Consider the following 15,257-nt stretch of genomic DNA (forward strand, 5'->3'; position numbering starts at 1 on the left):
GCCGCCATTTTGTGCAGTCGCTGGGAAGGAAGGAGACGCCTAAACCGCGGCACTGCCGGGTTTGAGCGTAGCCAAACCTGCCCACTGATTTTATAACCCCGATTCTCTGTGTTTTGCTCCCGTCTCCGACGAGAGAGGCGGCGACGGTGGCGTCTGCGACGGGAGACAGCGCGTCGGAGCGAGAGAGCGCCGCGCCTGCCGCCGCCCCAACAGCGGAGGCGCCGCCGCCATCGGTCGTCACCAGACCGGAGCCGCAGGCCCTCCCGAGCCCGGCCATCCGTGCCCCGCTCCCAGATCTCTATCCATTTGGGACCATGCGCGGAGGCGGCTTTGGGGACCGGGACCGGGATCGTGACCGTGGAGGGTAAGGGAGGAGGGGGAGAGGAGAGGCCTTGTGTGTGCATGGGGGTGGGGGGGCTGCTTCAAGAGGAGACCGCCGCCTGCGGGAGAGCGGGAGACTTGGAGCAGAACGCAGGCCTGCGAACAACGCTCCCGACTCGGGGAGGCGAGGCGACCCGGGACATAATAGCGATTTAGAGCACAGGCCTTTGGGTGGGCCTGGGCCCCGAAGTCACTGATGACCTGGCAGGGGGGTGGTAGCTTGGCGACGCCCCAACTCCTCCTTGCGGACGGCGGTCGTAGCGCCGCACGGCCCCAGCCTCGCGGGGAGCGGGAGCGGGAGGGGGATGGCCCGGCCATCGCAGACCCCATCCGGGCCTCGCCTCGCCTCGCTTGGCGACTCTTGGAGCCTGGCGGATTTGAGCAACTCACTTGATGTCTCCGGGCTTCAGCGTTTATCTGTGAAACACGGGTGTTTTTGTTGAGAAGAGGATGGAGGTCTCTGAGTTCAGTCTAGGAAAAGCTTAACGCGAAATGGCTTCCCTTATGTTATCTATAGCCAGAGATCACTGTTAGTCTCCAGTTTCTGAAACTGGAGACTAATTAAAAGTCTGGGTTTTAGTTTTAAAAACGTTTTCAAATTCCTTCAGTCGTATTTAAATGGAAGGACGCACATTGGAACATAAAGCAATGGAATTACCATCCAAATGGCTGTATTTGGGGAGGGAGGGTTTTGGGGTTTTTTCCAAGTTTCGGTCTTATTTTTATTTTCTCTATAAGCGGACTGGAGCGTTAACTTCTCGGCCTATCTAGAAAGTTTTTGATGCAGTTAGGCCATGGTTAACAGGGTTGGCAATTGACAGCATTAAAACAAGTTCTCCCACATACTGAGATTCAAATCTTAATGTCGGTTAAACTAATAAGTTGCTTATGATACAGATCCATGTCGATTTGTGCTGTTAACTTTTTGTAATAAAAGTTTTATCTCTTGGATGAAAAGTAATGTGACGCCACTTCTTAATGTGTGTGTGACCTTGGGCAAAATCCTAAACTGTTGTGAGTCTATTTTCTCATCTGAAAATGGGGATAATAATTGTCTGTATTTTGTATTGTTCTCGGGAATTTGAGAGAATGCATGTAATTGTCTCTGTACTAGGTGTTGTTAATATTTTCTCCAAACATTTCCAAATATTTTCTTTTGTTCAGGTATACAAGTATCAGATCTACTAGTCACAAGCACCTCAATTATCACTTAATTTACAAAATAAAAAAATTATTTTGATTTATACCTTGGTAGGAAGGAAAATGTTTTATCTTGGTGTTAAGTTTGGAGGACTAGAAGTGGAATGTTTGCTTAGTGTTTCACAGTATAGCCAAATTTAGAAGTGAATTTCAATACAACTGCTTAGGGAAAAGAAATTAAGGTTATCTAGTAAAGTCAAAAATGACCCAGTAATTCTTCTCTGAAACTTTATGCCCTAGACTCTAAGGCCTAGAGAAACTCTTGGACTTGTGCCCCCGCATTCATATACAGAGATGTTTATACCAGCATCGTTCATGACAGTATTGGAAACAACCCAAATGTCTGGATAAATTATGGATATTCATATAGTAGAATGCAGTACAACAGTGAAAAAAAAAAGCTTGCATCAACATGGATGACTCACAATATTGAATGAAAAAGCAAATTGTGGTGGGGTAATGCATATAAGGATACCTACAAATGTGACAAAATTATAAATAAAGCATGGGAATGGTTCAAGTTTGAGGTAGTTATAGTGGGGGTTGTAAACATGAGGTATGTAGAGGCCACTAAGATACTAATAATTTATTTCTTTAGCACAGGCGTTTGACTTAATATTCCATAGAATACATGCTTTAATAATAAAACTTTAAAGAGAGAAATAAGTGAATTTTATTGATTCATACTTAGTTTATCCCATATTGATTTTAGTACCAGATGACACTTTTTAAAAAGTTTTAAAAATTATTAAAATGACACCCTTGCATAAGGTCTGTGCCCTGACTCTACCTTTACTATGAAATTTACTTTGTTTTGAATTGCTATTGTTTTGTCCGTAACTGAATGTTACAGCTGAAATGGATTAATATCTTGAAAAGGCAATAAGTGAGATCAGTGTATGTACCGATAGTCCAAAAATGTACGTTGTTCATTTAAACTGGTTTGATTTTGCATGTTAATACATGAATCTTCAAAGCTGTGTTTATTGCAAAGCCAAATTAAACTTAATACTCAATAAAAATATTTTGATGGATAGCATAATATGCTAGGGATTAGGATTACACACATCTTTAAAGGATGGCACGAATGTGCTCAAAAATTCTAAGAGTAAAAGGCTCTCTTGAATATTGAAGTCAGCATATTTATAAAGAACCCCATGTTTCAAATTACATCTTTAGTGTAGGATAGTATGTCTTGGATAATCAGCCAAAGCAACATAGAGAAAGGAAAAAAATATTTTTTTAATTAAGGGCTACTTTGAATAAGTCTAAAAAGGAACCTTTGAAAAGTTCTGTTTTCTTCTAGATCGTTATTAAGGTCTGGGTAGCATTAGAATGCAGTAGCAGTGTTGAAATGGCACCTTCTAGGAACCACATTAATTGATACAAACTAGACAATCTCTAGAAATTGGTCTTTGGTCATTTTTATTTTCTTTGCAGGACTCTCTAGAGACTTGGCTTTTCTGTTACTTAAAATTATGTTGGTTGCTTCATTTACAGGTGAGGGGGGAGGGGTCGGTCCAGGTGGCCAGTATGAGAGCATATTGCAGATGTCATTGCTATTTTATTTTGGTAATACATCCCTGTGCAATACGCTTTTCATGTTCTGATTCCTGACTTCGCTTACCACTGCAGCAGTAGTATAAGTGGAATCAGAATTGACCCAATTCTGCCTATTGAATGTAGACAATCAGTGGCGTCATGAAAACTTCCTGCCATCAATCTTTGTATGTTTGTATTTAGGAAATGTCTAGCTGGGTCTTGAAGCCAATTTGAAGAACGGCTTGAATTCCAGGAAATTGAGGCTTTTTAAAATAGTACAACTACTGCCGTTAATTATAAAGTGAAACCATGTGCAAGATGGTGTTATGAGTGAGTTGGAGGTAGAGTGGAAAAGGGGAAATTAAATTCAGTACAGTGTTTTCAGAAGTAAGGAAATGGGATGAAAACATGTTGTATACTGTTTGTAAAGACCAAACAGTACCCTGTATTTGAATAGGTTGAAATACAGAAATAAAGACCATCTTAATGTTAGAATTCTTCTGGGAAAAGAACATTTCAGGTTTGGCTAGTGACCATACCGGTATTTGTGTTCCAACTGAACTTGTCTGTGTGAAAGTTAGATAAAGCAAAAAGATTGGTTTTAAATCTGTTTGAGTTTTTAAAACTTTAAGACTTATTAATGATTTCTTCGGTAAATTTATAGCTAAATTAATAGTACCCTTTGCCTGAGAACAAAAAGATACAGAGTAAAGGTGGAGATGAACAGGAAGGAAAGGTCCTAAGTCTTCTGGTTATTTGGGTAAACTAAAGGAAAAGACTAGCCTACCAGGTTTTTGAGGGAGGTCCTAGTAGTTTTCTTTAGCAGATTAACAGACAAAAGGAGTGCTCCTTTACAGTACAAAGGGGCAAGGGGCCCAAGGAGCTGCTCCAAGTATGGGGCGATTCTCGCCTGAAGTATATTTTTTACCTCTCACACACTTAACCTTAATTTAAGCTTAAACTAAACGTCCTCCCTTACCTACTTGTCTGAATATTACACAAGAGTAGAGGCTTCTGTTTTATTCACTTTAGTATCTTGACCGCTTGAAACAGCATCTGGTACATACATAGTTGATAGCCAGTAACTATTTGTTGAATACTAACTTGTATTGAGTGTTGACTATATCAGATACTTTTTTAAGCATTTTACACATACTCATTTCATCTCTATAGCTGAAATAGGTGGTAGTATTATTTCTACAGAAGAAATTGAGGGACAGAAGTTAAATAATCTGCTCAAAATCATATTGTAAGCGGCAGAATGAAAATTCAAACCTTCAGATTCCAGAATCTGGTTATAATTCCTGTGATATATTTCTCTAAATATAAGAATTTCTAATTTTTCACCTGTTGTGATCATCCCCATAATGATACTGTTGGATAGTAAAGTAAGTTGTACGAACTTCTCCATACCTTCATAGGAGAGTAATAAAATACTCTCTTTGGAGGGGGCTGGTAGTATCCTAAGAGCCCCATCTTTTTGCATGCTTTTTTGGAGCCTAAGGTATATTGTTTTAAAAATACTAATAAATAAAAATTTTCGTATTTCTAGATTTGGAGCAAGAGGTGGTGGTGGCCTTCCCCCGAAGAAATTTGGTAATCCTGGGGAGCGTTTACGTAAAAAGAAGTGGGATTTGAGTGAGCTCCCCAAGTTTGAGAAGAATTTTTACGTGGAACATCCAGAAGTGGCGAGGCTGACTCCAGTAAGTTGGGGGCGGGGGTTATTTATTTATTTACCTTTTTTTTCATACACAGTAATGAACCAGGTAGACATTAGCGAGAATTTACACACATACTTCTGTTGCTGTTACATGCTTTATTCTAGTGCAGTGGTACTTTTCCTTAGATTCTTAAGACTTAGTACTCACAGGAGGAACCAGTGTAAATATGTACCTAATGCTATCGGTTGCTTGGCTCTCACTTGGTTATGCTTCCAACCAAGTTGTCACATGTGATTTTAACTGTATATGAGGTCCTGTCTCCTCTATGAAGTTAAATTTAAACATTGCCATTATGTATTCCTGTTTGCCTTTTTGGCCTCATTATGATTGTTTTGGAATTACTCATTATGGTTACTTGTTCAGAAGAAAGTATAATGGAAAGAGCATTTGGTCCCAAGTTCCACATTTTCTCCCTACTCCTAATTCTGACCTCAGACAAGTCACTTAATATTTCTGAGTGTATGTTTTCTGTGGTGGAAAGTGGACCTCTTATCACCTGCTTCATTGACTCAACAAACTTGAGATCCTCACACATATTTTCCATTTTAAATTGGAATTGGATGGTAACTGTTCAGCTGGATTGGAACATAAAGGTTTGCATGTTTAGAATAACTTGTTCACTAATTTGTCTTCCTTTTCTTCCATAGTATGAGGTTGATGAACTACGCCGTAAGAAGGAGATTACAGTGAGAGGGGGTGACGTTTGTCCTAAACCTGTGTTTGCCTTCCATCATGCTAACTTCCCACGTAAGTGTGCATCGAAACAGGGTCTTAGTTGTCAATTTGGATTGAGTGGTAAACTTGGGTAATTGAGCATTTGAAGGTTTTGACCCAAATGGTTTGGGTCAAAATGAGGATTTTGTTGAAAACCCAAGTAGAATACCTTTCACAAAGATAGTGGTTTCTGTTACACTTCCTCGGCTGTGCTCTTAGTTTCACTTAAAAGAAGTAACATTTATCCTCTTACAGAATACGTAATGGATGTGTTGATGGATCAGCACTTCACAGAACCAACTCCGATTCAGTGCCAGGGATTTCCATTGGCCCTTAGTGGCCGCGATATGGTGGGCATTGCTCAGACTGGCTCTGGGAAGACATTAGCAGTACGTACTTATTTTGCTGTTCTAATTATCCCATATATTCTCAATTCTTTATAAAACTTTAATTCAGATAGTGTAGGTAATGTTTTAGCTTTTCTTGCTATATGAAACATATGGAAGCAGAAGCATTTCGTGTTTAAATTTATATTGCACATGTGTGACACAGTTGTGAGTACTGTTTTCACTTTCCTAGTTAGGCTTTACCGATTGTGATAATTTAGAACTGTTAAGATAACGGCTTATTTTTCTTATAAGACTGTCGTTCTTTTTTCCTTGTAGTATTTGCTGCCTGCAATTGTTCATATTAACCACCAGCCATACTTGGAAAGGGGAGATGGTCCAATTGTAAGTGTGTTTCGGTTTGTTTGTAATTCTAAGAATAACTGCAGTTTAATGATTATTGTGTTTTAGGTACTGTGCTTTACATGTGTATTCAGATATCATTCTGAACCCATCCTCCATATCTGGAATTGGTATTATCCCCATCTTGCTGATAAATTTTAGACAGTGCAATTCAATGACTTGTCTATGGCCATACAGCTATTAAATAGCTGAGCTTGAATTTGAATCAGTCTTACTCTTAACCACTGTACATACTATCTTCATATACAGGCATTAATTCCAGTGCAGTTCTTAATTGCTCAGTGATTCTATGAGGGATACAAAAGAGGTATGAAATGAGGTTCCTGCTCTGTGGGTTTAAGTCAGGTTTGGGATGTGTATTCTCTGTGGTTAAGTGATACTATAAATGTTTATAAGGCAATAATAATTTTTTTCATTTGATTATTTTCACTTGTGCTACTTTCTGTAAGATTTGAGTAGTGGTCTTTTAAACATTTCGAATGTACTCCCCCCCCTTCTTTTGCCTCCCCTGCCCCCACTATGGTTCAAGCTGTTTCTCACTCTAGTTGTGTAGGACACAGCTCCATGGCCCATGCTGGTGTTATGAGCCTTGCGCTCCCCCGGCTGAGGCAGTTGGTCACCGGTCATCGGTTGTCGATCGGCCGCTCACAGCAGCTCTCACAGGCTGCCACCCACTCAGGCTGGCCACCGGCCGCTCCTGGCAGCACACAGCAGACCGCAGCTGCACTCAGCAGCCCATGGCAGCTCACGCTGACTCCTGGCTGCTCACGGCAGCCCAGCTCCAGGGACAGCTGTTGTTCACAATCTTAGCTGTAGAGGGCGCAGCTCACTGGCCCATGTGGGAATCGAACCGGCAACCTTGGCATTAGGAGTTAGGAGCTTGGCGCTCCAACCACCTGAGCCACTGGGCCGGCCCTAAATGTACATTTTTACCCGTGTTTTTTTCTTTTTGTTTTTTTTAATTGAGCCTGCACTTGATATGTTTACAAATCTGTATGTTACTACGGTATGTCTCAATATTCACAAAAAGAAGTGATGTATTACTTTGTATTATGTAATAGGTAGTATATTTCATATGTTTGAGTTAGCTTTGTTATCATTAGGTAACATCTAATGGATCAGTACACAGAGCAAGATTTATTGTTAACAGTGTATTTGTTACCTATTTCAAAATGTCTTAAATTTTATATTTTGGCCAACAGTCAGATTGTGTATAACACATTGTTTTTGCCTAATGTGGCTGGCTAAGAGCTTAAACTAGAATTGGGAAAAGTGTCAGCTCTACCCGTTTTTTACTCATCTGTTTCTCACTAATATTTAATCCATAGTTTTGTTATAGGAATATTTTAAAGCCACTTGTTCATTTTGTGGCAGTTTAGTTAAAACTAGGTGATACAATCTGTAAATCTACTTAAATAGTATACGTAGATGGTAATGAATCGTATCAGAAGTAAACCATCATCTCACATGCTAAATACCAGTTCTCATAATTTTTTGCCACACTCCAATGCACTGTCTCTTGTATCTCTGCCTTCCCATACTCCCACCTCATTACATACTTTGAAAGTACCAAAACAGACAGTAGAAAAAGAATTAGGTAACTTTTTGTACTTCTTTTTGTAACTTGGGATACGTCTCTTAAGTGTGTGTTTGCTTCAGTGTCTAGTTCTGGCTCCTACCAGAGAGCTTGCCCAGCAGGTACAGCAAGTGGCTGATGACTACGGCAAGTGTTCCAGGTTGAAGAGTACTTGCATTTATGGAGGTGCTCCTAAAGGTCCCCAGATTCGAGACTTGGAGAGAGGTAATTTTAAAAAAAATTCAGCATATAAGAATTTTTAGTTTATCTCACTTTGCCAATTTCTGTGAATGCAGTTGAAAAGGAAAATAATATGTTCTTGTAAAAAAAAAGATCAGTATTTCAGCAGCTTAAAAATTTCAGGTATGGTTAAAATACTATTTGGGAAAACCCAACATGGCTAGAGACTTACACTTTGTGAAGATATGATGAGTATCCATAAATTCTCCTTACATCATGCTTTTCCAAGTATTGTGTTAAAATTTAGCTAGTTCTCTGCAGCACTGAGTACAACCACCAGGGCTGGCCCTTCTTTGTTTGCTGAGGCTTGGACAGCGTTAAAGAATTCTTAGTTGCTAGATCTTTGATTTTTGTTTTACAGGTGTTGAGATCTGTATAGCTACTCCTGGACGCCTGATAGATTTCCTGGAGTCAGGAAAGACAAATCTCCGCCGATGTACTTACCTTGTACTGGATGAGGCAGACAGAATGCTTGATATGGGATTTGAACCCCAGATCCGGAAAATCGTTGACCAAATCAGGGTGTGTGAAGCTGGTAATGCACTTTGTCTATGCCCTTTGCCGCAGTTCCTTAGCCTAAAAGAAAGTCTTTCCTTTCTTTATAGCCTGATAGGCAGACATTGATGTGGAGTGCAACCTGGCCAAAAGAAGTGAGACAGCTCGCAGAGGACTTCCTTCGTGATTACACCCAAATCAACGTTGGCAATTTGGAGCTGAGCGCCAACCACAACATCCTGCAGATTGTGGACGTCTGCATGGAAAGTGAAAAGGACCACAAGTACGGGAGACTGCGCGGTTGTGATAAGCCGATAAACCTTTCCTAATAATCCTCTGAAGTTAAAGTCTTAGCAAAACTTTTTGAGGCCTGAGAACGCTAAAAGCATCAGTCCATCCTTCATATCATTTATCAGAACACTGGGGTTAAAGGCAGAGATTCTGGCTCCTTGGATTTTTAACCCCAGCTCTGATCATTATCAGCTGTAGAGAAAGTAATGTGAAAAGGACTCGCTGTGGGTGTTGAGACTGCACATCCAGCTTTTGTGTCATGTATAGGGAGGTCTCCGGGTGACTGCATTGTTGTTGGTCTTGTTTTCAGGTTGATCCAACTCATGGAGGAAATAATGGCTGAAAAGGAAAATAAGACAATAATATTTGTAGAGACAAAGAGACGCTGTGATGATCTCACTCGAAGGATGCGCAGAGATGGGTAAGCGCAGCCTCGGTAGTCGCTCAGCCTCAGGTTTTATAGTTTGGTGGCAGTTTCTAAATTGGTGTAGTGAATCTTGTGTAATATTTTAATAATGCCTGTTGGGCATTTTACTCTTTAAATGGACAGTCATCTGTTTACGGAGTCAAACATACCTTCACATTTCAATATGGTTGCACTTCTTGTTTAAGCTTAGTTTTCTTCTTTTTTTTTTTAAGACTTCTAAAATGTTGATCACTTTTCTTCTGACAGTTGGCCAGCTATGTGTATCCATGGAGACAAGAGTCAACCAGAAAGAGATTGGGTACTTAATGGTGAGTTCAAATTCAAAACTAAACATTGTTCGTGCTCTTATTTTGGGGATTGACAAACGTTCTGGAAAAGGACCCGGTAGTCAATATTTTCAGCTTTGCAGATCGTAAGATAGTTTGTGTCCTAGCTGTTCAGTTTTGTGCTGTTGTAGCACAAAAATAACCAAAGACAGTAAGTAAAGAAACAGCCTGGCTGCGTCTCCACAAGACATTATTTGCAAAAATAGGCATTATGCCAGATTTGACCTGCAGGCGAGTTTGCCTAGCACTGCTCTAATTAATTGACTGTTGGGGGCATTTTTGGCATATCTCCACTTTCCTTTAGGTCGGTAATGCTGGGTCTTCACCCATTTTCACAACTTATACCACCCTTCCTTTATGTAATAAGTTCTTGTCTTTATAAATATGTTCACCAGCCCATACTTGGGGGTTTTTATGGAGGCTTCATAACATAGGCGTGATGGATCATTAACTTGATCAATGGCCCCTCTGCCCTTCTCTGAGGATGGGGAGTCAGGCCAAAAGTCCCAAGCTTCTGATCATCAAGAGCTATTCTAGATCCCACTAAGTGTCACCTCTTCAGAACAAAACGCACTCTTCTCACCCAGGAGATGCAAGGGATTTAGGAACCCTGTCAGGAACCTGGGTCAATGACTAAATATTAGAATAAAAGATTCTCATAGCATCGCTATTTACAAGGGTTTGAGGACCTCTGTGTCAGAACTGGGGACAGAAACCAATGTATATTTTTTTCTATTTCACGGGAAACTATGGTTTTTCCTTTCATTCCATATCTTTTTGAACTACCCCCACGCCAAATTTGGTTTTATTTCATTTGGGAGGCAACTTTGGTGTCATAATTTAAAGGGGAAAACATTCTAGATCATGTAATTTTGTTACTAACTGCCATGCTGTTTTAATAGTATTTCATTATTAGAGGTAACTTTTTGTTTATTGTCCCGCTGTCCCCTCTGCTAAAAGAGAGTGCAATAAAGATTTTCAGAGTAATTACTATTTCCTTTAAATTTAAAAGACTGACACCATTACTTGAAATTTTACCATGGTAGGGTAAAAGGGTCACATAGCTAGGAATGTTTATTTGATCGTTTTTTTAAAGATGTCACTTAGCCTTCAATGTATAGCTTGGTTTTCATAATGTCGTTCTTGTTCTGCAGAGTTTCGTTCTGGAAAGGCTCCCATCCTCATTGCCACAGATGTAGCCTCCCGTGGGCTAGGTTTGTATAGATAGGTGTCTCTGTCAATGGTATATGTATCTTTTGGTTTACAGATTTGTTTGTCGTTTCAAATTATAATTGTATATATGTGTGTTTGGATAAATATTTAAAAGAGAAGAATACAAAGTGTGATTCTCCCCCCACCCCCACAATTTTTTTTTTAACTTGGCGTTTTGGGGGTTTTGGTTTTTTTTCTTTTATTTTCGAAGTCTCTTCCTGCTCGTAACAAACAGATTTTGGACTGCAGCAAGGCCTAGGCATGACTATTCAAACAGTTAGAGGGAGAGGAGACATTCAGTTGAACAGCTCAACTTCTTCCTGGTTTTATCTGTTCTCTGGCTGATAGGGTGAGCTAATTGAACCTAGCTGTTAGAGCTCGTTTTTTCAGTGATTCCTCTCCTTATAGAGGTCCAAGTCCATGAATGCCAACATAATATATTCTTGGGATTTAATAAGTCTCTAAACACAGTGTCATTCAGCAATTAAATCTGCATTGCCCAATTTTATTTACTGAAGTAAAATTATGGGCACTCAGTCACCCCCCCACCCCCATACTCCTCATCCATGTGCTGTCTTCCAAGTTAAGAAGTTAATTTGAGGCTGGTGTTCTTCTGGAGTTTTCAACCTGTTACGATTTAAATGTAGAGCTACTTTGTGGTACTTTAGCCTATTCTGAGCTTAAACAGAGGTAACTCAAAACTTATATTTAAAAAAAAATGAGATTATTTCTGTCACAAAGATATCTGTAAGTTATTGGCATGTATTTAATATCTTGCCCAGTACGGTGAGAAGTACCATATTCCCTTATAATAATTAACATAAAAAGAACAAGTATTCAAAGTGGAATACAAAAGTGATGAAGACTTCTTATACATTGCACTCATCATTCCGTCCTTCAGAGGTGGTGACCTGCAGCCATGACTGAAAGTTGTCTCTACCCTCTTGAGGTCATGTCTGGATCTGTGCGGTTAGAACTTGGGCCTGTTGGGAGAAGAGGCTGAGGCCTGAAAGCAGTTCACATAAAAGCTTTCAGGGATGGTGGTTTTTAAACAGGCTTGCTATGTGCTGGTAGCTTCTTTGTGCATCTTGCCTAGACAATTAAAAATATTTGTTTATGTCCCCCTGCATTTGGAAACCAAATCAATTGGCTACCATTAGAATAATTTAGACTCTTCATCCCACCCCCACTCATCCAAGTGAGGGGAGAGGGAAGGTACCTGAGTCTGTTTCTTGTTACTCAACATCAGTGCTTGTTTGGGCCCCTTTGTTTGCTGCCTTGTAAAAATCAAAAGGAGGGGGAAAACCCACCAAAATGGCAGAATGCTGACCAAGGTCCTACAAGATCCTGGAAAGTGAAGGCTTCTACCTCATAGACAGGGGTGCAATTTTCAGCTGAGTCACCAGGCCTTTTTTCACTTCCTGTCGAGCGATGGCTTCTTATATGTTCCCTTCAGGTAAGTTCTTTGATTCCCATACTGTGAACACTAGTCATCCTCAGGAAACCACTATTTTATTACTCCCTTTCCACTGGGATATTTTTGATTTTTCCTTTTTTTTGTTTAAACTACACACTGTTAAGCTAAAAGTATTGAATTTATTTTGTTTTGTTTTTTAACAGAAGCTTTGATATCAGCTGCAGATCACTCAATACATGGCCGAGACAAATCTACATTGGCCCGAAGCAGCTCTAGATGAGCCTATTGGCTAGTCTCAGTCCTTCCCAATTAGTGATTGAAGATCGAGGCCATGTCATAGGGCTTGTCAGACAAAAAGTTGCTGTCCTAGGCAGCTGACCAAAACATTAACTTTGCACTCTCTCACCCTGCTACAGCATCTTCTCTAAAGGCAGCAAGATAATATTGTGGCCGTGCACAAATAACAGGGCAGGCTTGACTGGAGAAAATCAAATTCTGCGCTTGCCCTTAAGTGTCCTCAGTCAGCTCTGTGTGCACACACAGACACCTTTCTAGTTGAAGAACTTGCACCCCTATGTCTGCCCTCTATTGAATCCCTCCAGAGATACTCCCCAAGTAGTAGTATGTGAACCGGTGACTTCCTGATAGGAAAGCACACGTCTGGGCATCCAGCGCAGTAATTTAGCTTGCTCTGTGCCCGTGTGCCTGTCGGGGTCACACAGTGGGATTGACTGAGGAGCACTTGCCTAGCTCTGAAGATCTGGTCATGGAGCATAATATCCCACCCCCCACCCCCCCATCTCACCTCCATCCCGGCCCTGCACATTTTTGTTTTTCCCTTGTTGCATCAACGACCCTAGCCGGAGACTCACGCTGCCCCCTGTGATGACTGCCTTCTCGTCTTTCTGGTGTGATTTCAGGACTTTAGGGGTCAGTAAAGACTGAGGAGCCTTTATTGTAATAAGAAACAGACATAATGCCCCTTTCTTCACAGGCCCTTTAACAATAGCTGAATTTTTTTTTTTTTAATCATCACCCCTTTCCCCCTGAAATTAATCCAGTCTGGGCAATAGATGCAGTCTGACCCTTTGGATGTAACTTACATTTTTTTTATTAATTATTTTTTTCTACAATCACCCCAATTATCCTTGGGGGAGGCGTTGGAGGACCTGAAATTTTTACCCGAACCCAGGTTCTCCGGCGCTTGGCAACCAAATGGGGCTACAGAGAAGCATCTAAGCCAGTTCACAGAGCGAGCGTGTGTGGGGACTTCTCACTGCCACGGACCCTTGATGCATGCTCCCCGCGCTCCAGTGGTCCCGTGTCAGAAGGCGGAGTTTTCGAAAGGAGGCCGCCAAAAATAAAAGGCAAAGAGACGGGATCGGCTGCAGCGGTTTCCCAAAGGAGGAGGGAGTGTGCATCGGTCTGGTAACAAACAGAGAATGCTTTTTAATTATTTATATCACAAAAATCTGTGTTTTATCTAGGATATTTTCTGAATATTCTTTGTAAAATGCAGATTTTTTTTCCACAAAACATTAGGATTCTTTGTTATATTCTTAAATTTGTTTGTTTAAGTAGGTAAAAATATACATTTAGCTGAAAGCATTACACTAACATTTACATACTTGAAGCATTAGGAGGTTTTTCAACCCAATTCCCAGCAGCGGACAGAACATTAAACTTGTGTCTCAAGGTTTCATGGTTTTTCCCACACTCTGGCTATTTAATTTCCCAGGTTACGTAGACAATCTTTAATAATTGAAGCAAGTACTGAGTTAAAATAACCTTGAGTTGAGCAAAAAACCTCATTTGGCGGAGCTGGGCTTGTTAGTACAGTGAAATTTTAGTGTAATGTGCTTTTGTAATTGAAAGGGGAAAGATAATTTGGATATTTCTGCAAAGGAAACTAGCTGTGCACTTGGACTCGGATTAGTTTTTTATAAGAGCAAAAAATTAAGTTTTTTGATTAAGTCTCCTTAAAAATGTAGTAATACAGTATATGAAGTTTCTGTTTTCATTTTGCTCTGTGACTGGTTTAAAGGTAAGTTTGTTATATTACTTGGTAGATTTTGCCAGGCTTCTCCCAACAGAGTAGAAGTGATTCGGCCTTGTGACTTAATAGTGGTCTTCTATGTTCCAGTTTTGAAAAGGATAGAGCTGGAATTTGGTATAACTCCTGTCCATATATTGGTTAAACTACAGCAGAGGCAGGAGTAGGGATGGTTGAATGGGATTCCCTTAGGATTTTATAGCTGATAAAGACACCACTGCCTATGCATGTCCCGAGAATCATTAATCCTCTTTTACTCTGTTGGGATGAGTCTTTTTTTGTTCCTGTTCAGAGTGGTTGCTAACTTAACCTTCTCTCCTCTTGCTGTCATCTGCATTCGTGCTTCCTACCTGTCGTTGGCATGTCCTTACCTTCTCTTTCCCTGCCACGTCAACCTACACACTGACTCATCGTTGGCTTGGAAGATGTGGAAGATGTCAAGTTTGTGATCAACTACGACTATCCAAACAGCTCAGAGGACTATGTGCACCGCATTGGCCGAACCGCCCGCAGCACCAACAAGGGCACCGCCTACACCTTCTTCACCCCGGGAAACCTAAAGCAGGCCAGGGAGTTGATCAAGGTGCTGGAAGAAGCCAATCAGGCCATCAATCCAAAGCTGATGCAGCTGGTGGACCACAGAGGCGGCGGCGGAGGAGGGGGTAAGGGTAAGTCCTGGAGTTGTCCAGGTACTGCCAAGGTATCTCTGTGTTCTCTGTGTCCTGTGTGTTTCATCCTGTGACGGCCGGAGTCTGTGGCTGAGGAGCAAAGGGCAGTGCCGGTCGTTTTCATAGTCTCTCCTGAGTAAGACGAGGTGAAGTTCGGGCCCGCCCTGATTGTCCTTTTGCAGCATGTTTCTATAGATGATATAAAACTGGCCTTTGTATTTTGAAGTACATGGTGCATGTTCAAA

At 40.9% G+C, this 15,257-nt stretch overlaps 1 protein-coding gene across 2 annotated transcripts in view; it reads left to right on the forward strand.

The window, feature by feature from the left end:
* Positions 1–15,257, forward strand: part of DDX17 (DEAD-box helicase 17) — an 18,951-nt gene continuing 3,694 nt past the window's right edge. The window contains exons 1-12 of one of the 2 annotated variants that reach the window (XM_033117757.1): positions 1–364; positions 4,676–4,826; positions 5,492–5,591; positions 5,814–5,947; positions 6,224–6,289; positions 7,967–8,108; positions 8,485–8,645; positions 8,729–8,901; positions 9,220–9,330; positions 9,583–9,644; positions 10,817–10,876; positions 14,770–15,012. In XM_033117757.1, coding sequence (XP_032973648.1) covers positions 315–364; positions 4,676–4,826; positions 5,492–5,591; positions 5,814–5,947; positions 6,224–6,289; positions 7,967–8,108; positions 8,485–8,645; positions 8,729–8,901; positions 9,220–9,330; positions 9,583–9,644; positions 10,817–10,876; positions 14,770–15,012 — 1,453 coding nt within the window. In that variant the 5' untranslated portion in view covers positions 1–314. The remainder of the gene's footprint in view (positions 365–4,675; positions 4,827–5,491; positions 5,592–5,813; positions 5,948–6,223; positions 6,290–7,966; positions 8,109–8,484; positions 8,646–8,728; positions 8,902–9,219; positions 9,331–9,582; positions 9,645–10,816; positions 10,877–14,769; positions 15,013–15,257) is intronic. The other variant, XM_033117758.1, reaches the window with a different exon arrangement.

This window comes from Rhinolophus ferrumequinum, chromosome 10 (assembly GCF_004115265.2).
Source record: "Rhinolophus ferrumequinum isolate MPI-CBG mRhiFer1 chromosome 10, mRhiFer1_v1.p, whole genome shotgun sequence".
In the NCBI taxonomy this organism is placed as follows: Eukaryota; Metazoa; Chordata; class Mammalia; order Chiroptera; family Rhinolophidae; genus Rhinolophus; species Rhinolophus ferrumequinum.